Below are 27753 nucleotides of genomic sequence, written 5' to 3' on the forward strand. Positions count from 1 at the left end.
GATTGTGTCATTAGTCATTGGTGGTCCAGCTGTTATTTTTAACTCCTCAGTGTAGTGTACGCTTTGAACCTGTAATTTAAAAGTAAGTATACTGTCTTTGTTTGCTGCTTCTTTTTTTTTTTTTTAAATGAGAGAATGTTTTTCATTTGGATGCCTCTCCGTCTCTAGCATGTTGAATATTAAAGTTCTCTAAATGATAATCCCCTCTTTCCAAATCCCAAACTCATAGAAGGTAAGGTTTATTAATTTAATGATTTGGGCTCACACTTGTAAAATAAGTGTTTTATGTAGAGTTTGAGGAACCACAAAGTACTGCAGTATCAATCATTTGGGTAGCATTTTAAGTGCCCATTAACTAATGCTAAATTACAGTTGAATACCAATGGCACTTGATGTAGCATCCGTATGCATACCAAGTGAATTCTTTATTATCACTGTTATTATGGTGAGTACTGAATGACTGCACAATAATGGGACACTTAAAAGGCTAGTGCAATTTATTATTAAGAAGGACATTTTTTATTTTGTTCACAAATACCGAGAAGGTGGTTGGTGACTGATGCAAGAGGTGGGATTTCTCTTTTATTCTTCGGAGACCAGAAAACCAAAGGATGCTTACCCAGTGCTCTCCCAGACACTGACTTGAGCCCCATGTCAAGGTTGATTTTCATGAGGAAAGTGTCCCGAAAATCAGTGATGAAATACATGAATCGAGGGTTCTGAAACACTAATTGGAATCCATAAACTATGATTCAGATTTGGGAATGATCTGCCTATGAATTGTTGTTTTTTTTTTTTTGGCTTCACATAAAACCAGACATGATTAAAAGAAACGTTAAGAGAAGGGCAGGTGGCATGATGCTGAATAAACCCGGGCATCAAAAAGGCTGTCGTTAATCTGGGAGTGGCGGCAACTATCCGTTACTGATCTAAATCACGCTTCCTGCCACGTGGGATCCCGTTCCCCCAGCCCTGCCTCCCCCGTGCAGGGCCATCCCCTCCCTTGCTGAGCAGGACACGCGAAGGCTTCCAGCCTTGTCCCAAGGAAGCCTGCTTGCTTTGCTCCCTACTGGGAGGTAGAAAGGGACACAGCCCAGAAAGATGCTTCTGTAAAGGGTCTTTGTGTCTCCCTGCCACTCCCACCACCACCTCTTCTGATATAGTAGGAAATAGAATTCTAAATTACCTTTGATTTTCTCTCCTACGTGTTGCCCGATTGATTAAATACCAGTTGGCAATTTAACATGGTGGATGATTTCTCAGTTGCATATGAGCTTGATAATTGGCTTGATTTTTCCACGTTCCTGTGAACAGCATCTGTTAATTATCTGCAACACCTTTACAGATTTATTAGAGTGTACAAGTGATTTACTGCTGAACCAGAGGCACCCTGTGGAAACAGACTCAGCTTTTTTTTTTTTTCCTCCAATTTTTTCCTTTCTGCCACCCTTCCCCACGAGAACAGCTACTGTATGACAGTTTGTCATTAACTGTAGGAACTAAACAACAGGTCCTTTTAGCCTCGTTTATTCTTTCCACCTGAAGTTTCTTTGCTTCAAGTATTTTCAGGCCACCTCCTCGGAAATTGGGCTCTTTGTCAGTAGAAAGATTAGTTGTCCACAACCTAAAAACTTCCCCACTAATCACATGTGACATCCGCCTCCAAGACCGGATGGTGTTATTTGAGGCGGAATTGGCACCTCTTTCTACAAGGTGGCATGGTCAAGTGAGGGGACACTGCCTGTCATCCTGGTGCCTCTCAGGACTGCCCTGTGATGGGTGGCCCTGTCCCAGGGACCTTGCCTTCTGCCCTCCCCCTTTCCCTGTCTTTGGTGACTTCCCTGTCTTTGTCTCTGCAATTGTGGTTCCCAGGGTTCAGAGCTGACCACGCAAATGTGGTTAGCAATACAGAATTCCCTTCCCATCGTGCTACAGTTAAAAATCTGTGTGCTAAGGAGAGAAGAGAGTTGAGAGCACCTATAACAGAATAATATAGATGCATCCATCCATCGAATGAGCACTTTAAATTGTGTTTAAAGTCATGCCATTAATACATTAGGTGTTGTAATTTAGTTTTATTGTTATTCATAGATTTTTTATGAAGTGAAATTATTTTAACTGTTTGACTTTTTTTTAGAGACTCCAATTTAAATGGGGAGAAAAACAACAATGCAGCTCTTTCCACCCTACCCTCCGTTTTTTGTTTTTTTTGAGGACAGAACATATAAAAGAACAGAATGGATAAGGATTTGCAAATATATAATTTACAGCTTGATCCAAAATAATAATATAATTATTTAATGTAGGCAATTACAGTGTCCTGATTTTTAAGCACAGTAGTAAACAATTTATTGTGTAATTCTTTACTTTTTACAGTGAGTTTTCACATACACTCTTGCAGTCAAACAGCCTTATATTACTACTACCCCATTTATGTGTGAGTAGACAAAGGCTCAGGAAATTAAATACCTTGATTGCAGTCACTTTGCTAGGAAGTGGAGAAAGAAATGGCCCTTAGATCTTAAAGAGATGCTAAAACAACTATTACAACATAAACAATAAACCCCACATGATAACGTAAAACACCAACAAAGAAGGCATCTGTTTTTATTTTGTCCTCCAACATCATTTGAATTTCACCATTTGGATATCTGAAGTGTGTGTGTGAGTGTGTGTGTGTATGTGATCACACATGGGCACATACACACATGCAGGGACACTATTTTGCATGAATAATAATAGTGGTCAACATTTTCAACTTAATGAACCAAGTCTCTCACATGATGCTAAGTATCTCACATGTATTAACTTTTTTATCCGCAAAACTCTCCTTGTCACACTATCTCAGTGAGTGAATTGACACTAAGAAAGATGAAGAAACATCCCTAAAGTGACACAGTGGGTCAGTGGTAGACCGGCCTTTTAAGAAATTCTCTTGCTCACATTCCTAGCGCCCCCTACGTTCCAGTTCTGGTAATAGGCATTTCTATGGGAGCCTCACGACGGCCCTACCAGGTGGACGTTATTGTCCCCCTTTTTACAAATGAGGAAATTCAGAGATTAAATAACTTGCTGAAGAGCCCTTGACTCACCATTGGTGATCAGGAATTTCTCCCAAGTCTGATACCGAATCCCTCGATTGGTCCACACCCCAGACCCCTCAGAACTTCACTCTAGATTAGGTCGGGCAGTGATTGGGAGGTGAAGACATTCCTATGTCAGTCATAACGCACGGAGAGACCACTGGGAAAGGTGTGTCATGTGACGCTGACTCTGACGCCCATGGGTCCTCTGCTTCCAGGAGCTCCGGAACGCTCAGAGTGAGCAGCTTATGGGCATCCGCCGAGAAGAAGAGATGGAAATGTCGGATGATGAGAACTGTGACAGCCCTACTAAAAAAATGAGAGTTGATGAATCAGGTAACGTGGATAACTGCCACATCCCTGTGAGATACCTTGATGATCTTCCTAATCTTAGATGGGGCATACAGATTGAGAAATGGCCACATAACTCACTTTTATTTGAGTTCAACTAAACTTTCATCTTTGAGTGACTCTGCCTTGTATTAATAGAACTTGAAATTCCTTCTTGGGAACGTAATGATTTAAATTGTTCCAGTTGTTTCTCTGTATGTGGGTCTGGGGCCAGACTTATTTTTGGGGATATTTGCCTGTTCCCATAAAAATCCTTCTCCAGAGTGTGGCAACCACCACTGATGCTGAAATATAGATAAAATTTGGTTTCAGTCAGTGTACTTCTTACATGTTTAATCCCTAAAGAAGCTTTCTAGCCTCTGAAGCAATGTGCTGGAGAATTATACTGCTTTCCAATAAATTTTAGTTCCTAACCTGTAATCAAAGGGATGATCCCATTTGGTACCAAGAAAGGGGCATCAATCCTTGAGTTATAAAAAGGAGAGAAGCTTAGAGAGAACCTTGATTGATATTCTCTGCCTAATCTGAGATGCTGATGTAAAACTCTCTTCTCAAATTGTATGTAATTCCCTTGATGTTGTAAAAGCAAGCAGGAGAAGTGCTCACTCAAACGTAGGAGGCACCAAGGGAGACTGCTTGTCTGAGGGGAAGAGTGTTTCCTAAAGGTCCTGGGAACAACCACAGTCACCAACTTTGCCAAAAAGGGAATAAAACCCTCACTTCTCCCAGGCCTTTTTGGGTGACCAGGAACAGAGGATCTTTGCTAGTTTGGTTAGTAGAAGCCAAAATCAAGATTCCGAAATGGTCAAGTCATCAAGATTACAAAGCGGTCAGTTAGGTTGACCGGTCAGTTCCATGTCTTGGCTATTGTGAATAGTGCTGCTATGAACATAGGGGTGCATGTTTCTCTTTGAATTATAGTTTTGTCCGGATATATGCCCAGGAGTGGGATTGCTGGATCATATGGTAATTCCATTTTTAGTTTTCTGAGGAACCTCCATACTGTTTTCCATTGTGGCTGCACAGACTTACATTCTCACCAACAGTGTAGGAGGGTTCCCTTTTCTCCACATCCTCTCTAGCATTTGTTATTTGTAGATTTATTGATGATGGCCATTCTGAGCCCTGTGAGGTGGTACCTCATTATAGTTTTGATTTGCATCTCTCTAATAATTGGTGATGTTGAGCATCTTTTCATGTGCCTACTGGCTGTCTGTATTTCTTCTTTGGAGAAATGTCTATTAAGGTCTTCTGTTCATTTTTCAATTGGGTTGTTTGTTCTTACTGTTGTTGAGTTGTATGAGCTGTTTGTATATTTTGGAGATTAAGCCCTTGTCAGTCGCATCATTTACAAATATTTTCTCCCATTCCATAGGTTGTCTTTTCATTTTTTTTTATGGTTTACTTTGCTATGCAAAAGCTTGTAAGTTTGATTAGGTCCCACTTGTTTATCTTCGTTTTTATTTCTATTGCTTTGGGAGACTGAGCTAAGAAAACATTGGTACGATTTATGTCAGAGAATGTTTTGCCTGTGTTCTCTCCTAGGAGTTTTATAGTGTCATGTCTTATAGTTAAGTCTTTAAGCCATTTTGAGTTTATTTTTGTGTATGGTGTGAGGGTGTGTTCTAACTTCATTGATTTACATGCAGCTGTCCAACTTTCCCAGCACCACTTGCTGAAGAGACTGTCTTTTCCCATTTTATATTCTTGCCTCCTTTGTCAAAGATTAATTGACTGTAGGTGTGTGGGTTTGTTTCTGGGCTGTCTATTCTGTTCCACTGATCTGTACGTCTGTTTCTGTACCAATACCACACTGTTTTGATTACTGTAGCTTTGCAGTATTGTCTGAAGTCTGGGAGAGTTATGCCTCCTGGAAACAACCTAAATGTCCATTGACAGATGAATGGATAAAGAAGATCTGGTACATGTATACAATGGAATACTACTCAACCATAAAAAAGAACAAAATAATACCATTTGCAGCAACATGGATGCAACTAGAGATTATCATACTAAGTGAAGTCAGTGATAAAGAGAAAGACAAATACCATATGATATCACTTATATGTGGAATCTAAAATATGGCACAATTGAACCTATCTGCAAAACAGAAACAGACTCCCAGATGTAGAGATCAGACCTGTGGTTGCCGAGGGGGAGGGATGGACTGGGAGTTTGGGGTTTATAGATGCAAACTATTGCATTTAGAATGGATAAACAACAAGGTCCTAGTGTATAACACATGGAACTATATCCAATCTCTTGGGATAAACCATAATGGAAAAGGATATATATAAAAAAGAATGTCTGTATGTGTATAACTGAGTCACTTTGCTGTACAGCAGAGATTGGCACAGCACTGTAAATCAACTCTACTTCAATAAATAAATAAATAGCGGTCAGAATGCTCTGTTTCTCCAGGGCTTTAGAAGAGAATGCCAGAAGCATAAGATGATCACAAGAAAAAGCTCCTGCATCCAGACGTATACAGAGGGGAGTTTCATTTCCCTAGAACAGTGGTTCTTAAAAGCATGGTCCCCAGTCCAGCAATGTTAGCATCACCTAGGAACTTATTCGTAATGTGAATTCTTGGGTCTTACTCGAGACCTACTAAATCAGACTCGAGAGGATGGGGGAGGGGGGGATGTGAGATCCAGAATCTGTGATTTAAAGCCTTCCGCGGAATCCTGATGCAGGCTAAAGTTTGAGAACCACTGCCTTAGAAACTTTCCCTTTCATCCTCAAATTCCATTCATTTGAATCTTTTAGAAGCTTAGCATAAAAGCAGGCACCACGCCAGTATTTTTTGAAGCCATATATCCTTTGTCTGAAAAATGAACCGAGCATTTATGTGTCAATGTGTGTCTCTTATTAAACCGATACCAGATTTCTCAGGACTGCTCAATTACTGGGTTTGGATTTGCTTATTTGAGGAAACCACCTTCCACGCAGCGTTTCTTTTCTGCAAACCTTCATATATCAGAAGAAGAAAGTGAGTTTGGGGTGTGATTTTTCTTAAATTCAATGAGCTCTTCCAATAAATAAATAAATAACTTTTTTCCTCAAAAAAAGTTTTCATCATTTTTTTAATCAGAGTTTTTCAGGGCATCTCTGCTTTTCTGATTATGAAGAATACTTCCTTGTACTTTTGCTGTTTACCACGTATAGTAATTTACAGTGTGTCTTTGGCTAGATGAGGGGCAAGTTTACACAATACCTGGATCCTTAACATCTTTATAAGGTAGGTGTAGAAGAAAAGAATGAAATCAATCAGGAATTCTGATTTGAACCTGTGGCTTTTTTCCCCTTATTTTGCGGGGAGTGACATTTCTTTTTAAACAACCTGTCAATTTCTCAAGTAAGAAATATCTATAATTTCATAGCCTGCTTGGGATAAGACAAGAATAATAATGACTCAAGAATAGTAATAGGCCACAGAGGAGATCTTACAGACCATGGCAGCAAGCATATACCTGCAGGATTGGCCCCTGATCTGTGCTCCGGAAGAATCCACAGGGATACCAAGGACCTCTCCTCTCAGTGGGGACCACAGGGGTCCTCCCGGGAAGTTTGACTGAAGAGCCTTCTTCCCAGACCTCTGTGGTTTTCCTCCCAGGCGTCTGATAAGAGCCTGAAGTAGGACTTGAACTTGCAGAACTTTCTCCAGGCTCGTTCCTTGGTCAGCAGAATTAATGAACACAATACAGTGCGTGTTCCACACCAGGCCAAGGGCAGAGATGAAAGAACCGAGGTTCAGATGCCAGGCCCTGAGGAGTTCAAAGTCTTTTTTGTGCTTTTCGAAATGAGACGGACCCGGAGAATGTGGTGTGTGGTTTATGAGCAAAGCGCAAGACTGATTGGAGGGAAGGGAAAGCAACTGACCTTCCTTATTCTGCTGGGCCCTCAAGATCCTGCCGAAAGGCAGGCAGGTGGTGGTGGTTCTTTCAGCCGTGCATATTCAGGGGGCTCAGCCTAACAGCAAGAATCCCATCTTGTCTTTTGACCAAGCTTCAGACAAGATCGTGTGAACTGCAGAAAGGGGGGACTGAGGCCCTACAACCTGAGGGAAACCGGCCTTCCAGCGGTATCTCCTTAGGTGACAGGCCACTCGTTTTTTTAGGTACAAATTTGCCTGTGTTAGTCTAGTCACCTCCAAGCAGGCCTCTGAAAACAGAGCGCTGTACTGAACGGACAGAGGAATTGCCAGACCTGAAATAGAAGTAAACTTCTCCATCCTTTAAGGAGTCCCTGCCCCCTCCTTTTCTGCCAAAACAGCGAGACCTTGCCTCATGGGCAGCAGCTGACCCAGGAATTCTTGGAAATCCCAGGGGATAACACCCTCCCTCCCGGGAGCCCCCGGCCTGCCCTGCCCTCCATCTCCCACCTAGAACAAAAACCTGTGCAGGTTTTATTGCATTTCTGAGGGGGAGGTGGAGAGAATTGACTTCGGTTTTCAGAAAAAGCAAGGTTTATTATGTGAGGACTTGTATGATACCTTGGGTTCAATTTTTTTTGTTTTAATCAAAGTTTTTCAGGGCATCTCTGCTTTTCTGATGATGAAGAATACTTCCTTGTACTTTTGCTGTTTACCACATATAGTAATTTACAGTGTGTCTTTGGCCAGAGTTCCGCCAGACCGGCTGTCACTTCCACATGTCTCTGGGCGGGCCAGTCACCGCTGCTCAGCCGGTGACTCTTAAAGGGGAAAAAGGAGTTTGCTGGAGCCAAACTAAGATGCTGATAAAAGTGAAAATGAGTTTTGCTAATACATTTGAAAATCAAGACAGATTTATCGAAGCATTCATTCAAGAAAATCGGCATCCTGTTCCAAAGTCTGTGAAGATAATTTTTGATAAAAATTCAAATGTATTGTTGCATAGTAGTCTGTCTCCTGCTGCAATCAAGCCAAACTTTAAAAGCCAGATCAATCCCTCCTTCTGCCTCTCTCTCTCCCCTCACCTCTATTCTCCCTCCCTCCTTCCCCTCACCCTTTATCCTTCCTCCCTCCCTCCAGGTTGGCAGTAGGGGAGGGCCAAGAGTTGCACAGGAAGGAAGGGAGAAGAGAGGTCTGTCCTAGATGGTAAGGCTTCCCTGGCAGAACCTGATTAGTGTCAGTATCGTGAGTTCAGTGAGTCGGTGCGTATGAAGCCCTTCCAACAGTACTTAGTGGGGAGCGTGTAACAAGTAACTCAGTGACTGTGACTCTGCTTCTCATCTTACTCATCCCCCAACACCTAGTCCTGGGCCCTTCACCAAGTAAGTGCTCAATAAAAGTTTGTTGACTTCAGTTACATAATCCCCTTCTTCTGGTCCCTGTTTTTGATGGTTCCGTCGCGTAAGTTGATCAGAAGATGGTAGCCCTAAGAACACTTAACTCTGGTTAAACTGAAATGGCAGGCATTAAGAAGCGTGTTCAGACAAGAATGGTTCATTTCTCCACAACGTTCAGAACTTTTGCACACCCAGAATTCAGTGCCACATGCTGAAGAGACTATGGACCAGAGAATTGAAACTCAGCGTCATTCTAATGATTGACAAACACTTGTCAAGCATCTTCTTGTGTTCAAGACACTGTGGACCCAGGGGGTATGGAGAGAGTTAGACACAGCCTACCCTGCACTCCGAGGTGTGAGATACTTTTTAAGAGATAAATAAACATTTTAAGTTAATAGAAATACAGCGCCTGATGCCAAATATATTTTAAGCTGTTAATTTAAATTCAGGATAAAGCAGAATGAACATCACTCTCCAGTGTATGTACCTAACCCAATATTTGGTGAGTATACATTGTACATTGAACACAGATTTTAGAAGAGAGTAAATCTAAAACGGCCCTTGCTTAATAGACGACCCTTAAACCATTCCATATGCACAAATGCTCTTGGGTTTTAATTACACCTTATTTAAACTCTGAGCTCCTTATAGGAGCAAATACTCTTTTAATTATGAAGAATGTTTTCTGGCTTGTCAAGTTTCCATGGAAACTCACCACAAAATAGGTACCGACTTTTTTTTTTTTAATTCCAGTAAGAAGTCAGACAAAGATTTTCCAGCTCTTTCAGCCAACTGAGTCAAATTAGGGACTCATAATTCAGTTCACTTGGAATCAGCAGTATTCAGTCTGTCTAAACAGTTTCATATATAGCTGGAAGTCTTAGGTTAAAAAAATTAATAATAAGGCTCTCTCGGGCTATCCCCTGATCTCTTTGAACACCAGGACTGCCTTCATTTTTCTGATTCAGTTTATTTCCTGTATGGGAGTACTTTTGAAAGACATAAGAATGCCCAACAGACAGATTACACTTAGGCACGAGTCCAAGAAGAGGTTCACTGCAGCCCCCAGCACCAGCCTAGGCACAGAAGGGAAGGGCCACTGGATTCCAGTTCAGGGTCCTGCAGCTGACTGATGGGGGCCTGACGGGAGCCATATCACTCGCAGCTGGCAGAAGCTTCCTTTTAGGAAACATTGAGTGTGATCCTAGCAGGCTTACTCCAGGGTCGCTCAGAACCTGGCAGAGGGACAAGGGCCTTCAGACGTGGAGAGTGAGACGGCTCAGTCTCACATGCCTGGGACTGTGCTCCCTGCCCAGCAGACTCCCAAAGGCAGGAGCACCAGTGGTGAGAAGGATCGGCTGTTTGTAGACCTTCTGTTTTCACACGTGACGACCATCTGAAGGAGACGTAGAACAGTGACGTGTGTCCATCAGTCACCGCCAAGTTAAAGACGAGTGTTTTATTTCCAACCATGACAGAATGTCTTCTGGGAACCCAAGGGCCAAACGAGGAGGTGTGATTAATTAAAACTTATATGGCTTAAAGATGATGAAATCAGTCTTCCGAGGTGGGCTGAGCAGCCTGCTTCATGCCTAATCTCTTGAAATAGAGCTTCATTTGCAAGGAGACAAGGCTTTTTTCTCTGTTCCTTCCCTTTATTTATTTATTTTTTTAAATCTTGCTAATCTTGCCAAAGGAAATCAAATCAGTGTTTATTTGGGGTAGATTTTTCAGTTCCTTGATTTCCTGTGCAGTTAGTGTTCCCATTTCGTAATGGATATGTTCCTGAACAGTGTAGAAATCATTTCTTTACCTTTTAAATGTAAGCGGCAGATGCTGTTAAACCGACCCCGTGGAGCAGGATTCCTTTGTCACAGCAGCACTCCTGTCCAACCAGACCGTGCTTATCTGCTCTGTAAATTCACATTTGGAGGCTAAACTGTCTTTAAGAGGAGCCCCCTTATAATCTTATTTTTCTGTAGCCCGCGACAATGCCGGATTCCCAACATCGCTGTCATATATGCACAGATTTTCCATAATCGTGTGTTTCGTGTCAAATCGATTTGGGTTGCTGAAAGTGTGTTGTGTCTCGGAGACCACAGATTTTTTCCATAAGGCTCCAGCCACTCAGCTGAGCGGCGCCTCCAGAAAACCCAGGCGAGCCCTGGTTGAGGGTCTCCATCAATTCACTCCTGGTCAGTACTAGCTTGGTCTCCATCAATTCACTCCTGGTCAGTACTAGCTTGGTCTCCATCAATTCACGCCTGGTCAGTACTAGCTTGGAGCCTGGTCAGTACTAGCTTGGAGCCGGTCAGTACTAGCTTGGAGCTGGGAGCATGTGCTGGGCTTGTCACACAGAAAACTATTCTCTGAGTAGTTTTCTGTGTGACAGCCCAGCACATGCTCCCAGCTTAGCCACACTTGCAGAGAGGACTCCGGCTCTATCAAGCCCTGGCTTCTGGCCTGGTGACAGGAGTCCCTGGAGTGTGGTGAAGGGCTCTTGGGCTGATGGGTAGTTGGCAGGCAGAGGAGAAAAGTGAGGAACTTACCAGCCAATGTTCAGAAAGGGAGAAGTGCGGAGACCTTGGCCCAGGAGGAATGTAGACAAATGGCCAGTGGGCGGCACGAGGTCACGGCACAGCCGCCCGTGCCCAGCCTGCAGCGCTGTGATGCCTTTCAACTGCCAGGAGCACCATGATCTAGATTGCAGTTTATTATGTTTTCAGGGCATTTATTTCTGATAAGTTTTGACGCAGGATCATTACATAGGGGTGTAGATTTAATCCTGTTTTCTTAGCAGGCTCTGAGGACACTGAGGGAATATTTATGTAATAAGGTGCAAAGTTGCTATGGAAAATACTATAGCAACCTAACATCTTCGCAGAGCCAGGCGGCCACTTATAACAGCAATCTAAATTTACATTTATTTTAGTGTCATTTTATCAACACTCTTAGTATCTCATTCTGACAGGATGTTAAAGTATGTTTTCAGCTTTCATTTGAGCAAAATTAACACAGTGTTGTTGGAATTTAAGTGGGGTTTGCACAACTTCTGGAAAAAAGCAGAATATTTTCGAGGGAGTTTAGATGACAGAATCTGGGTAAGTTTGTAACTCTCTTCTTTCTCTTTCCTAAATGTACGAAAGAATTCCTTAGTGGCATTTATTCCTAGTTTTTCCTCTTAGCTGGTGACTAATGAGTCGGAATTTCTGATTACCAAACGAGGATTATCCTTTTCAACACTGACGTAATTTTTTAAGTGCTCACCTATGATTCTAGCTGGCGCTTAAAGAAAACACTTTTAGTAGATCAGCTCATTGCCCTCCAGCAGCGTGTGACTTTTTGAAAATGAAATCTATTTTTTATATAAAAAAAAACCTATTCGTTTTGGAAAGTCTAATGATTAAGAATAATAAAAGGTAAAACTGTTAGTTATAACACTACAAAAGACTCTTTAGTTTCTGATTCGTTTTCTTCTTCACAGCCTAACACTATAAGCATTTTTGTGTGTATTTTTTTAATACATACATGATTATGTTTTTAGTCAGACCTTTTTGTATAACAAGCGGGGCTTTTTAAAGCTTTTTTTATATATTAATAAAATAGAAAATGTAGAGCAAGTGCGTGTGTGTCCTTTCTGGATCATGGGCTCCTTCCCGTGAACCTTTAGGACTCCAAGCTGTAATCTTTGAGGTGGTCAGAGTAGATACCTGAGGTCATTAAAGCCTGAAAATTGGGCCAGCCCTCCCCACAGCATCTTTTAGGTCCCTTAAATGTGAGTGTGGCAGAGAACTATAGATACGTAGCTGGTTAGTAGTGGAAAGATAGTATCTATTGATTTTCTTCTCTACCTCTCCATCTGAAATCTTAAAGTGTGACTTTAACACTGTTAAAGTGGGACATTGGCCAAAAGAATCGATACCAGACTATATTAAAACCTATGCTGCTACCAGCTTCTTGGCCCTGATGTACTGTTTATGAACACCATTGACCTAATTCTCCTATGCTTTTATACCGCATCGTTCATCAAGACACAGTTGGCGACATAAAGTTATTGTACCTTGACTCCTAACACTGTTGCCCATAAGCTTCATTAATCCAAGACCTGAAGATCTACTGTAGGAATACAGAAAGTGAGGACAGATATCCAATTGAATTCCAGTGAGCCACACTCAGTTAAATGCCCCATAACTAATGGGAAAAGTAATTGACAGAAGTAGCAGTAATTATTTCTCCCCTTCCTTAGAAATTTCACCTTCCATTTATGATACTTAGAAGCGCTGGACATTGAAGTTTATAGCAATTTTAAAAATTATTATTACAGTGAGCGCTCCCATGTCTAAATGGCTTAGAGACTCGTCTCTTTTACTGGCATGCATGTCCTTGATCCCAAAGAGTGCTCAACAGACCTTCTCCCCAGCTCCAGGACACTGTGGGAAGCTTTCTGGGAAGGGGCTAGAGAAGGGATGTTTTATTTGAGACTCCCCATTACCAGCAGAGAAGTAGGGAGACACATTTCTGGAGCAAAAGTTGCAAAACAGAGTCGATTCATCGTAGTGCTTCAGGGCAGGTGTTGCAGGTTCTTTAATGAGCCCATTGTACTGATAACTTCTAGAGTCGCTGTGTCCCAGAGACCTCTGCATTCCAATTCCTGCATGTGGGTCATTGCCGCTTGATGCAGTTACCCAAATTTTCAGTTATCTGAATTACCTTAGGAACATGTAAATATCTAACACTAGGGTATTGGTTAATTAATCATATATCCATAAGCAGCCTTGAAAACAACCATGTTTTAGAAAACTATATAATGGCATGAGAGAAGGTTCTCTGCATATTGCTAAGTGATTAAAAAAAAGCAGTTACAAATCAATGTACAGATCATTCCAATTGTGTGTTTGTGTATGTGTTGTATTCACAATTTATATGTTAGGGGAAAATCTGTAAGGAGATAGGTCAAAATATTCAGAGTGGCTATTTCTAGATGGTGTGATTACCAGTGATCTTTTTTCCTATTTGTGCATCTCAAAAATTTCTACAGCACATACATGTATTATTTAAAATAACTGAACTACAGTAAACATTAATATAAAAATTACCCAGGAGAATCTGTGGTAAAATTTGTATTGATTGAGGAATACTACCTGGCCATTTCTAATCATTCAGGAAAGTTGAAAGTAGTCATGAATAGTAACTGGTATCAGATGATAGAAGTTTATTGAATTGCCCTGTTTTGCTTCAACTTGGGGAATAATCACCTTTAATTTTCCATAATAGTTCACCTTCCTAGACCACATCGTCTTGCAGTTTCCTATTCCAAATATGATCATATTTGCGTAACTATTTAATTAAGGATCCAAGAAATAATTCAAGTTCTGATCCAGGCAGACATGTTGAATTCTTACCCACAAGGAGACTGGCAACCATGAGTCTCTTCAGATATGAAGAGACCCTTAGAAAGCACCTTGCATAACCTTCTCCTTTCTTCACAAACAGGAATGTGCAGTCCCATGTTGAGCAGTTAACGTTATTTGCCCAAGATAGTAAGTGGAAGGTACTAGAACTAGAGCTAGTACTAATACTAGGTATTAGTATTAGAACTCAGTACTAATTTCCTTCTTTCCACGTTAATGACCTTTCTATGGCACCACTAAATGTTGTGGGAAAAAAAGCTCCAGAATAGAATATCCCTCAAATGCCTTAAGTGGCATCGTAAGAGTCAGTAAAATCAACCAAGGATTTTGAATGCCTGCTATGTGCATGGCACCATGATGCCGTTTGGGAGCAAAGGTAGGCTGGAGATGTTTATTACCTTAAAATGTTAATCCAGACCAGGCTGACTGGGGCTTTTGCTTAGTCTTCCCATTACTTTCTGGATCTTTCTACTGACTAGAAAGAGATTGGCTTCAACATAGGCAGGGCATCCAGCAAACTGTTTTCTAGCCCATTCCAACAGAAATGCCAGCTTTTAAAAATATTAGGAAATTGGCACAGTCCCTTTTCTAGCTGAATGATATTTATTTCCTCAAAAACAACCAGCTCTATGGCTTTGGGCAAGAAGAAGAACTGCTTTGAAGAGGCAAAGTACATCAGGAAGGAATCATGCCATGTTATGTATTCCTTTGGTAAACCGGACACACTGTCACAGCCCGAGTCTTCCATTCCCTGACTCTCCAAAAAGGTAAAGAGAAAAATAAAACTACTTCTCTAAACACAAGCACAGATGTGATGATTGATCTGCAATGATCTGAGCTACAATATTAGTTCTTTCTTTTCCCATCTCATCCCATGTTTCCCCTGCATCCCCAGGGCCTGGGAGAGCCTACCTGAAAATCATTCATTGACTCTCCATATAATTTCAAGACTTACTGAAGTGCTCTCCGTCCTTCCTTGTTCCTGAGGCTTTTCTTTATGAGATCTACCCCTCAATCAATCTTAAAAATAAAAGTCTGAGGGAGAGCACCTACAATAATATCAGTGTTATTGAGATGCACAGACTCAGGGAAGTTTTGATCGGGAAGAGATCTTAGAAGTAATATGTCCTCTCCCGTCTTACTCCATGTTTGAAATTAATGAGAAAAATGTGGTTTTTACCCCCAAACAATAATCAGCTGGAATGCTGAATAATGTCTGCAAGTTTGTATTGGGGATATTTTTTTTTGTAATTACAAGTTTTCAGGTAAAACTTAAGGATAACACATATTGGCAAACCTCTTGGAAGTAGGATAAGAGATTTAATTCTTCTTTTAGTGATTTACCAGTCAGTTGTTTAAGAAATGTCTCCACCTGCCATACTAGACTTTTCTCATATAGTTTATATAATCCGAACGTCGTAAAGCCATCCATTTCTCTATCCTTAGCTCTTTGCTTCCATGAAATTGTCTTAAGCGACACCATAATACAAAGCAATGATAAAATGAAAACAAATATTTAGTGAATTCTTACTTATGACATGTATGGGACCATGATATCATTTGTCTTGCAGTGCCATATTAAGGGGGGAAAATAGCAAACAAAGTCTTCTAAGACTATTTGAGACTCAGTCTTTGACCTGAGAGTGGTGTTCCTCTGCTCTGAAAAATCCTAGTAGCTCATCAGAATTCTCCTTTTCCTGGAATAGCACTGGATCATGGGTCCATAAAGCTCTTGCTCTCAGAAGTCAGAGCCAAAACTAGCAGATAAACTCTAACATGCAGAGCTGTGAGACCTGAGAGTATCTGAGAAGAAGTGGTGTAAATCTGTTCATCTGAACTTTTACCAACCCTGTAGAAGGTTTTGTTTGTTTCTTTGTTTGTTTTAAGCAAATAAAGGTGAACACATGCTGAGATGGAGGACCTTCTACCCAATCTGCTCCTTCAAGACTAGCTCGGGATCTTTTCCTCCCTGAATGGCCAGCGTGTTGCATTGTACACAGTAGGTAGACAAGAATTCATTAAATGAACGGATAAGAAATGAAAACCAGGAAGAACTATTTTTTTTTTAATCTGTCGAAGGATATTTTTTGCAGCTTAGACCAAAAAAAATTACCTATTTTCATCCTCACAGTACTGACCATGTTACTGTTTAGAGCAGGAAGAAGGGCATGTTCTTTCAGGTCATTAAAAGATGGGGGACTTGGCAAGGTGAAGGATGGAGCTAAAAGGAGAAACAACAAAGAAATAAGTAAGGTTAACATTTGAAACGTTTTTTCCTGGAACTACATTGAAATGATTGCAGATGGAAAGTATAGCTTTTTTTTTTTTTTTTTTTATTAATCGAAAGTTGTTAAGTCCTTGGGCTTTTGAAATAGAAATCAAAACTTAAATTGAACCTTTTGCCCCAGCTATATAACATTTAGGCTCCTAAGGAATATTGTAATTGATGCCAGGTCATCCGCACCATGTTAACAAAGCACTTGATATAAAACCATCCGTGGTGCCTTCTCCTCCACATTCAATAAAAAGCTAGTAACGAGAGAGCTGCTTTCTCAGAGGAATTCTTTTCACCTTTCAGAAACAAAATATTTCATGCTAATTCCTGCTTAATTGGAGGGAAGTCATTTCTTTAAAATCACTGAATATGAATTTGAAGTCTGTTCCATCCCTGACCTCTTTAATTCAATCAAGGTCACCTCCTAAACTTGCCCAGACAGCACTATTTCTCACTTAGAAAAAGGGGTAGAGCTGTTTTAAAGCATTTAGCATCTGATTAGTAGCACTGACCTGGGGCTTCAGCACTTGCAGAGGGATTCTAAGGAGTTGCCAGTAAGAATAAGACATTGCTACCCGAAAAAGTATACTCTTCAGAAACCAAAAGCAAATCATTTTAATGAACAAAGCAAAAACTGCTTTTTTTATGGGGATGTGAGAAAGATGATCGTACTCAATGTATAGCGGGTTTTAATATCCGAACAACTCTCTCCCAGGGAAAAATTGCTATAATTTAGCCATCCAGACAGTTTATAAAATGCATGCACTTTTCCCTGTCCAAGGACTCTGAGTTTGTCAAAGCAGGATTTTGTCGCACTTAGGCTCTGAGGATGGGAAGAAGTAATGAGAAGAGGTGTCCAGTTGACAAATGTGAGCTGGAGCCATCCAAGTGGAGAAGAAATCAAGAGTTCTGAAAATAAGTTTTTGAGAGACTTCCTTCCAAGTTTCCTTCCCATTTTCTGGGCCTGACTGAGGAACGCCGAGCTCACCTTGACGCTCGTTTGAAGAGAGGTGGTCAAACCACTAGAAAAGCTCTGAGAAAGTGGCCTACATGAGTGAGAATTGGTGTCCCTGGAAGAGAGGTTTTAGAGTCACCAAACAGAGTGCAGAAATAAATTTGAACCAGATGAGGTCAGAGGCCCCTTGAGGGATCTTCGTTTTGTTTCCAGCGTGGCTTGGCAAATGATGTCCCTTCCCTAAGCCTCAGCTTTCTTAGCAGTAACATAAGGCTCATCCTAAGAGGGTTTCCTTGAGGTTGTAAGAAATAACCAATTAAGGGTTTCCATGGCATTTTGCAAATGGTACTGTGACAATGTGGAGAATGGATACTGCTAAGCAGTAACAAAGGTAAAATGAGCAGTTCCCAGCCCTGGCTGCACGCAGGAAAGACCTGGGAAGCTTTACACAACAAACACCAATGCCTGGGGGTCAATGCCCAGGCATCTGTGTTATTAAAATGCTCCTCAGACGAGTCTGATGCACAAAGGATTGGAAACCACTGGCGTGTGACATGAAGATCGATGGCTGTCAGTTATAGGTGGGAAAGAAGAAACAAAAAAACAAGTAGAGGTAAGGTAACAAGATATGAGAACAAGAAGAAAATTAAAATGAAGTAGAAGATAAAAATGATTAGTGGAGAGGAAGTGACTGACACGGGCAATGATAAAGGACCAAAGAAAGAAGAAATGAAAGGGAGGTAGTTTATTCGTTTAAATATGGCATGTGTGACACGGGTGGAGAACCCCCCTCATAATATCTGTGCGAGATGCATCCAAGTATCCTTTGGTTAATTGGGAAAAAGACTAGCTGGGAGGAAAGGGAAAAATTAAAGTAGGCTGGATGCAGAAAGACAGAGTCCCTGCTTTTCTCTGATGCTAGAATAGCCAAGGACTGTTTTCTCATCCATCAGTGGTAAGAGAGAGAAGCAGGGATGCCTGGGCATTTGCCAAAGAGAAAAGCCTCAGAGGACCTAGCGACTGGTCTGGGGAGAGCGTGCACGCAGGAAGGGCCTCCTCTCCTCCACTGAGAGCCTGGTCCAAGGGCCCTTGGTCGAGGGTGATTAGTTCCCACAGAGCACGGAGGCATAGCTCAGCCTCTCCTGGGGGCAGGCCACAAACCTGCTGCAGCCTAGCTTTCTCCAGAAAGACGGCTGCAAAGAAAAGTAATACACAACCACATCTAGTAGGTCAGAAAAATGTGTTTTGGAGACACTGCCTGGAGGATCTATGAAAGCATTCAGTCACAGTATCATCACGGGAGGGGCAGTAACCGGCCTTCAGAGAGGAGCAGGGAGATAGATGAATGAAATGTGAGAAGGCAAGGCAGATGACAGAGAACCCTGGAAGGCTGTGTTGGATGGTAAAAGCTGGAGGAGAGTAGGTCCTTTCAGTAACAGAGAAGCCGTTAGAAAAGGCTGAGAGAAAGCAGGCGTCAAAAAATAATGAAAGAAACACAAGCCCGAAAAAAAGTTATGAAGAAGTGGGGATCTGGTCTCTAAAGGCTAGTGAAGAAGTTCCAAAACTTCGGTGTGCATTAGAGTTACTCCAGAAACTTGCTGAAATGTACACCCTCAGGCCCCCCTTCCAGAAACTCAGATTCAGAGGGTCTGGGATGGGTCTAGGAATTCTCACGTATGAGATACCAAGGTGGGACAGATGGAGGCTGTGTGTGGGACAAACTTCGAGGACTGCTGGCCTGGAGACACCAGTTACTTTTTCATACCAGTGTCATTCTGCCTTGGTTATGTATCTAGAGAGGATGGGAATCTTCTTCCCTGATGCCGGGCACAAACACGTGGGCTTAAATAAACCAGTCTCAGCGTTGGTGATGAGGCTGGTAGGGAGGGGAATTCACTGCCCACCACTTCCCAGCAGCCTTGGTTCCCACTCTGTGGACTGGATAGAGTTTGTGTGCGGCACAAAACCCAAGGGAAGAGAAGGCCTTTCTATTCAACTCATCTTTGTTAGCCCAAGTATTTGGTGTCTTAAAAGCTTTGTGGGAAATGTCGCTCTTCCTTGCAAAGGGCAATGCCTAGGACTGAGAACATGCTTCAGGTGTGGGCTGACCTCCACTGCACATTTCAGAGGGAAATGTTTTATGTAGTAGAAAGCAGCCATTAGAGAGAGAGAGAGAGAGAGAGAGAGAGTGTGTGTGTGTGTGTGTGTGTGTGTGTGTGTGTGTGTGTGTGTGTGTTTAGGGGTTTAGAAGGAGTAGAAAAACATCACTCCTTGAGGGGAAGCTTTCTTGAAGAAAATTGGAAGTGACCATTTGTTAAACAGGAAGGAAATCTGCCAGTTGGGAGGAGAGAAAGGTGTCGGCCCGGCCCTGGCATTGCAGCCGAAGGAGAAATGAGAGGTGGGGGAAGGGTTGCTTCTCCCTTCGGGGGAAGGGTTGCTATTTAAAGCTACTCTCTTTGGATGAGACCAACCACTAGCGAGAGTGGGGCACGGTCCCCCGGGGAGGTGTGCTGTCTGTGAGGGGGGAACATGGCCAGGGAGGGGGCCCTGTTCCTGAAGACCCGTGCCATTCTGTGACGTAGTATGGTCTAAGTCTGATGGCCCTAAAAAAGACTCTCTAAAGCTTTCAGAGAGTTAGAAAAAACTGTACCTGCATCTTGGAAATCGAAATAGGGATTGCAAGTGAAAAAGAAAACTGAAGCCTAAGCAAAAAAAAAAAAAAAAAGAGTTGGGGGGAATTGCCCTTCTCGATGTGTCTGCTGCCGGGACCCGAGACATGGGGCCCTCGGCAGCCCAGCCTCCCCTCCTCCCTGCACCCATTTTGCCCTGTCTCCTGGGCACGGGCTCCTTCTGGAGTCGGCAGGGTCCTTTGGGAAAGTGGTCCTCACGGTGGGACAGCCCCACTCCCACTCCTTGCAGCTTTTCACAGTGTGAGCCTGACTTCAAGGCCCAGCCCTGCCCCACCTTCTTCAGAAAAGAGCCTCACCCACCCCCAGCTTTCCTTCCCCAGCCTCTTCCTCGGTCTGACCACCAGGGCTCGGGGTGGGGAGAGCAGGTATGCGGCCTCCCCACGTCCATACCTGCATCATTTTCCCCATCCCTGGGCGTGGAGCCCCGAGGTCAGGCGAGTGTGCTTGCCTAGAGCAGGCTCTGAGCCGAGGTTCGCGGGACCCACTGCAGCTGTGCTTCCCTGAGGACACTTAGGGCATCCCTCACCCAGCAGAGTATCCTTCAACCTTTTCAATGGCAGGCACCCTGCTATTGGAAGAAGCGAGCGTGCCTCTTTCCTTCACTTCCTTTCCTCCAAGGGCAATGGGAGAGTTGGGGGAGGTATTAGATACAATAACGTCAATGGAAAAGCGGTAAGGCGTGAATGAGGTGAATTGTCAGCAGCGTGAGTGGCCCAGAGGCACTGCGCGGTCACGGCCACCGGTGCAGACCGCTTCCTTAGGAGGAGCTCTGTGGACAGGGTGACAGAGGATTTTCTTTTCCTGAGTCACCTGCTGCCGGTTGTGCCTGCAGACTCGCATTTAAGCCATTATAATAACAAGATCCAGCTTACCGGCACTCTCCAAATTACCCTTATTCCACTGGCCTCACACAAAGATGGAAATAGACCCTGCCTTGTGCTTCTGGTGAGCTCTCCCTAATCACAGCTAATGCTCAGACTATAATACACACTACAAATAGAAAATGTCATGTCAATGCTAAGTTGTAATAATAATAATCCTGCAAAACTGCAGCTGAAGGAATTTCTGCCAGCAGTTGGAGGAAGATTGCTGCTTCAGTGGCAATACAGGTGTTACTGGAAAACAGATTGATTATAGTTCGTCCGGACCACAAGAGGCTGTCTATAGCAAGAGACTGTGCAGCAGGCATCTCTGATGCTCTCCAGCTCTGTGCCTGGACGCTGGGGGGACACCGACATGCCAGCATTCCAAGGACCCCGTGCTTTGTCTGGTCACCTGAGGGTCATCTGGTGCTTGTCCTGGGCCTTCCTGAGCCTATTCAGACCCTGGGGAATCTGTGGGAAGAAGGGTTTTCACTGCCTTTACTCCAGCTGAAGGCGCAGGACACCTAGAAAAGCAGAACGTAGAGAAGCTGGGTGGGGTAGGCACTGGAACACTGGTCCTTTGGGACTCCTGAGACCAGGCGGAGTCCTTGGACACGGCTCTCTTCATAGAGCCTTTTTTAAAAATTTTTTATTGAAATATAATTGATTTACAATGTTGTGTTAGTTTCAGGTGTACAGCAAAGTGAATCAGTTATAATATATATACCCATTCTTTTTTATAGATTCTTCTCCACTATCGGTTATTATAAGATGTTGAATATAGTTCCCTGTGCTATACAGTAGGTCCTTGTTGGTTATCTATTTTATATATAGTAGTGTGTATATTTTAATCCTAAACTCCTAATTTATTCCTCTCCCTTTACCCTTTGGTAACCATAAGTTTTCTATGTCTGTGAGTCTATTTCTGTTTTGTCAGTAAGTTCATTTGTATCATTTTTTAGATTCCACATATAAGTGATATATGATATTTGTCTTTCTCTGTCTGACTTACTTCACTTAGTATGAGAATCTCTAGGTCCATCCATGTCACCACAAATGGCAATATTTCATTCTTGTTTATGGCTGAGTAATATTCCGTTGTATATATGTGCCACATCTTCTTTATCCATTCATCTGTTGATGGACACTTATGTTGCTTCCATGTCTTGGCTGTTGTGAATAGTGTTGCTGTAAACATTGGGTACATGTATCTTTTCAAATTAGAGTTTTCTCCAAAAGAAGAACAGAGCCGAAGGAATCAGGCTCCCTCACTTCAGACTATACTACAAAGCTGCAGTCATCAAAACAGTATGGACTGGCACAGCAACAGACATCTAGATCAATGGAATAGGATTTAAACAGGATAGAAAGCCCAGAAATGAACCCACCCACTTATGGTCAATTCATGGAGCCTTAATAACCGGCCGAGGCCCAGGAGGTCAGTGGTCGGTGGTCTCAGTGCAGCCATTTCAGAGGAGGGGGACACAGCATAGAAGGCGGGATCCCTGAGCGGATCAAGTCAGGCCTCAAGGCTCCAGAAGCCTGAGTTTAACTTCTGTATGGCTCATTCCCAGACTCCTCCTGCAGAAGATGTACATGTGTTCATTTTAAAATAGGCTCATCCTCTCTGCCTCTGTAGTGGAGCCCCTCTCCTGCAGAACAGTCCCCAAAAAGACCCAGCAAGGGAATGTTTGCCTCTGTTAGGAGCTGATCAGGTCCCACAGCAGGGTCCCTGGTTTCCTTCGCGCTCGAGCTGCAGTGCTTACCTGCAAGGGGCCACCCCGGTGCCATCACGTCAGGGAGTGTAGATTCTGGAATCCCCCTTGTGGAGGATAAACCCTGCACCTCCAGCCAGCTGTGCAAACCTCCACATCTCTCAAACTCAGTCCCATCACTTGGAAAATAAAAATAATAGTTGTATTTATCATGTTTTTGGGAAGGTGAAAGGAGATTGTGCAAACGTTGCCTGGCACATAAAATTATTAGCTATTACTACCACTGTTACTATTCCTATGACTACGGCTACTCCTGCTGCTACTGCTACTGTTATTGGGGGAAAATGGGGGAAGGAAAACAGTAGTGACTGTACTTTTTTTTTTTTTTTTTTTGGCTGTGTTGGGTCTTTGTTTCTGTGCGAGGGCTTTCTCTAGTTGTGGCAAGCGGGGGCCACTCTTCATCGCGGTGCGTGGGCCTCTCACTATCGTGGCCTCTCTTGTTGCGGAGCACAGGCTCCAGACACGCAGGCTCAGTAGTTGTGGCTCACGGGCCTAGTTGCTCCGCGGCATGTGGGATCTTCCCAGACCAGGGCTCGAACCCGTGTCCCCTGCATTAGCAGGCAGATTCTCAACCACTATGCCACCAGGGAAGCCCATGACTGTACCTTTTGCCCAGGTTTCCCCCTCCCTCCATAAGGAGGTGGCTGGGGCATGGAGATAGGGCTGGGGCAGGACTGCCTTCACAGGTGCAGCGCATGGGGCTGAGGCTCATTCAGAAGGTCGGGGAATGGAACCAGAATGCCAGGCTGAGCCTGTGGTGCTGTCAGACGTATTTGTCCAAACAAGCCAATTGCAGCTCCAGTTCAGAAGCCGGGCGATAGAAGCGGCCGTGGCCTGAGCTGCCGCTTTCCAAGTGTGGTCTCGGCCCCGGCAGCATCAGCACCACTCGGAGCTTGGAGGAATGCAGATTCTTAGGCTGCGTCCCGGACATACCCCATTGGAAGCTCTGGGGAAGGAGCCCAGAAATACGTGTTTAACACACCCACCAGGAATTTCTGATTCAAGCCAATATTTGGGAAACTCTGGGTTAGAGTAATGCCAGCTGTTTTACAAATAAGTTCCAAATCTTCAAGTGTCTTTACCAAAGAAAAAAAGTTTATTTCTTGGGCACAGTAGAGTCCAAAAGCAGATATTCTTGGTCTGTGGGCACCTTTCCTCCACGTGATGACTCAGAGACCCAGGCCCGTTCCGGCAGCAGGAAGATGATGAGGGATTGAACAGAAGGTACACCTCACACCCCCCTCAACGCTGCATCGGTGAGGACCAGTCAGATGGCAGCCCCTGGGCCAGTCACCTCTCAGGAGCAAGCTTCACTAAGCAGAGAAAAGCATGACACAGTGTGCTGTCTGTGCCGCAGCAGAGCCACTGGACCCCCCACCCCAGGCACCCTGCAGGAGGAGGAGCGGAATGCAGGAAGGCAGCTGGAGCCTGGGGACGGTCCCTAAGCGCCCAGGCCATGGGGGCTGGAAGGCGAGCTGATATGGTGGCCGTATCTTCCAGGTCTCAGACCCATCCAGTCATCCTGGGTTCTGGACCTTTCATCACAAGTGCCTTTCTGGGCAGCAGCCGATGAAAACCTTGAAAAAGACATTCTTTGCGCGTCGGGAGGAAATGCACAGCTGGGCAGCGTCCTCCCAGCATTTCAGGAGGACATCTGGCAAAGGGGAGGGGGGGGACGTTAAACACAGAGTCCCCCAACGACACCAAGACAGTTTTTGAGAAATCCAGGTATTGTTAGAAACAATATGTTAAAGTGTTTGATTATTTAGTTGCATCTTGCCTGAGCATGAAAGAGATATTAACATACTGTCAGCTTACAGGGACATAACCCAAAATAACTTACATATTTTCATATAGGGCTAATTATTTTTCTGAGGCTGGCTTAGGCTGCTAAGAGAGAGATTTCAAGGCTTTCACCAGAGTATTTACTTAAAGAAGGTAAGCATGCCATTATCTGTTCCCATGGAAACACAGTAAGTAATGGAGGAGAGAGAGGAGGTCACTCTGACCATAATTAATACAAAGACTAGTGGTTTATATAGGATCTAGTCAAGGGTGCAGCAAGATGCTGTAATGCCTTTAAGCGTCTTCTTCAGCAGTGCAATTTAATCTTTGGATCAACTTACATACACTTTGGTAATTTTAGTAGTCTAGTCTAAGTTTTGAAATGGAATTTAATCTTGTTTAGCAGAGTTTTTCCAACGTTGTTATTTCGGTTTTGATCCAATCAGAAAATCCCTGTAACAGGATTTTTCTAAGGTCCTGAGCAAGTATAAACTGATGCCTACACTGGCCTTCCCCTCGTGGAGGCCACAGCTCTCCTCACATGGCTTCACTATAAATAGCTGATTGGTGAATGAATGAATGATAATCCAGAGGCATCCCTGGATTCAGCAGTGCCTTTAAAATCACCAAAGGAAAATTCAGTTATGTTCAGAATAGTTTACATCTAAAGTATCTCACTGTATTCTTTTTTTTAAATTGTATTGAAAATTGGTAATCCACATGTTAGCTAAATATTCTATTTATTGGAACACAGTGCAGTCTGCAGGGATTCCTATAAAAAGATGCATACTGTTGTTTATTTTTAATCCTTCTGCTTATTTGAATAGTGGATTGGTTGTGCCGTCTCTCAGGGGTCAGTTTTTTCGCAGAAGCTTGATTATACATTGTTCAAAACTGTTTACTTTAATACAGTGTCCTAGAAAGAATGAAAGAGAAAAAGAGAGAAAGAGAGAAATGAAAGGGTGGTCCTTTCAAGTTTCTGAATTTTGAATACACTGAGAAATGATGTTAAGTTAGAAATTATTAGGATTTTGTTTCCTTTAGAGCTCTGGTCCAAGAAACATAATCTAGCTTCTTCCAGGAAGCTTCATCTGAGGGGTGGTTCCGTGCGGCATGATGCTGAATAATGTTTACAAACAGGTGACCAGAAGTTAAGTGGAGTCAATATATAATTTCTCACCCTTTAGAAGAAAACCACTTTGCTGCCACATGAGTAACCAACATTTTCTTTGCAAATATCAAGCTTGAAATTATTTAATAAGGAATGAAAATCAGTTATATGCCCCAATTATAAAAACGTTGATGGGATTGGCTATGGTATTGATTTGGGGGGGGATGGGAGGGGATGGAGTTACAGCTGCTGGTTTTTTTTAAATCTTTTTTCATATGATGATATCACATTCGTATTCCAGAAATGCAAATGACACTGCATCCTACTTGGTAGGAACAGTGGTCACTTGGCTTAAGCCAAGAATAAGAAATGTCAGCAGTGCCATTCCACAGGCTTATAAGAGAAGCCCTAAAATAATGGATGGTGCACTTCCCTATATGTATTTATGTTCAGACAATTTATTGAAATAATGTTGCTGGCACATGCTTTATAGCTGCTTGCATTTTGCTACACAGATTTCAGCATATCTTGCAGACTATGCAATTCGTTTGGAAAATGTGATTTCCATCCCTGCATACTAATCGATTTCTTCACAAACACCTGCTATCAGTTATGATAATAAAAATGCCACTCTGAATTGAGAAAGGGCCAGATAGAGCTTCCTAAGGAAATGACTTAAGTGTCTTTGAATGCTACGAAATGTAGTAATGTGCTTCTGTAGCGCCAACACTTTTTCCATCATTTGCATTTTCTGTAATTTTGCCCTATTACAACATCCCTCTCTTAAATGATGCCTCATAACCATTTCCTTAGGGGTTGGTAAACGGAGTTGTCAGGAGGTGGTACCTCAGGGTGTGGACAAGATCTGAAGTTGGGCTGCGCAGTGTTGAAAAAGCACTAGCTCATACTCCTGGGTATACCCTGGGTCATTTCCGCTTTTATGTCAGTCCCTGAAAACTGTAAAATTGGCAGTTCCTGGGTTTTGCACACACATATACACCAAATAAAATTTCCTTTATTCACCCTCTTCAGCCTTCAGTTCATTCCATGCACCATTGCCAAACCAGTCTTCCTAAATCACCGATTTCATCATGTCCTTCTGCCGCCTGGGCACCTTCAGTGGTTCTCAGTTGGCCTCCCCATTTGATCCCACCTCTCCAGCCTGACTTCTGAACCTTCAGCCTCTCTCGTCACCCGGCGTGGCTCACCTGTCTCTCACTGCTTCCAGACAGACTCTTGCCTTTTGGTCAAGCTTCTCTGCTTCCTGCCCCAGATATTCTATCTTCAGTTCTCATCTCTGGGCTTTGCTTCAGCTCTTGCTGCTGAGTGAGGTACCCTTCCCCAGTTCTTGGGCTTTCACCCTTCAAAGCCCTCTTTTATTAATCCAGTCTGCCTTTTCCTTTCTCTTCTCTGTGAATTCCTGTAGGATGGATTCTCTTGCCATAAACCTTGACACTAAATTAGTCACTTGTTTATTTATCCAACCAACGTTTATTGAGTGCCTACTATATGCCAGGCATCAGGCTCTTCTCTCTTGCTTTGAGTGTGTTCCTTTCAAACGTGTTGGTTTCTATTATATTTCAAGCTCCTTGAGAGAAGAGACATACTCTGTCTCCTTGTCTTGTGATCCAAGATGCCCAGACAGGCTCGGGCATGGAGTACATATGCAGTAACTGCTTGTCGACTAATTGATCCCTGATGGTTTGAGGTAGGGAATTTTCTGGTTAATTGCATGTTCTATTTGATTAGTATTTCAGTGTGTACTGCACATAATCATTTTGCAAAGTAGAATACCATAAAACACTCAACTATAAAACTCCTATTAACGTAATTTGATGGTTGATATTTAAGGAGAGAACTCACTGGGGTTTCAGAGCACCTCCATACAGATCTGTCACCATTGCACGGTAATGTGTGGGTGGAACATCTGAGAGGCTGACCTCGAGTTGGCTCTGGGATCGGGATTGGGCATGGTGTGGGGTGCGGAAATGATCCTGGACAGAGACTCCATGCCATGCCCTTACCAACCAGAAGTTACTTCTTTAAAGAAGCTTCTGATAACAAGCTTTTAAAATACCTTCACTTTTCTCTTGCTTACAAAAGTAGAGAACGGATTTTCTGAAGGAGGGGGGAAGAAAGTATGGGAAACTGGTGAGAAAGTAGAGGGGGAGCATTTGGAG

The 27753-nt window shown here is 43.1% G+C and overlaps 1 protein-coding gene across 12 annotated transcripts in view; it reads left to right on the forward strand.

The window, feature by feature from the left end:
• ENOX1 (ecto-NOX disulfide-thiol exchanger 1) overlaps positions 1-27753 on the forward strand; it is a 612333-nt gene that overhangs the window by 482376 nt on the left and 102204 nt on the right. For all 12 annotated transcript variants that reach the window (XM_059902651.1, XM_059902650.1, XM_059902643.1 and 9 more), the window contains one exon: positions 3302-3419. In XM_059902651.1, the coding sequence (XP_059758634.1) occupies positions 3302-3419 (118 nt within the window). The remainder of the gene's footprint in view (positions 1-3301; positions 3420-27753) is intronic.

Source organism: Balaenoptera ricei, chromosome 18 (assembly GCF_028023285.1).
Source record: "Balaenoptera ricei isolate mBalRic1 chromosome 18, mBalRic1.hap2, whole genome shotgun sequence".
Classification (NCBI taxonomy): domain Eukaryota; kingdom Metazoa; phylum Chordata; class Mammalia; order Artiodactyla; family Balaenopteridae; genus Balaenoptera; species Balaenoptera ricei.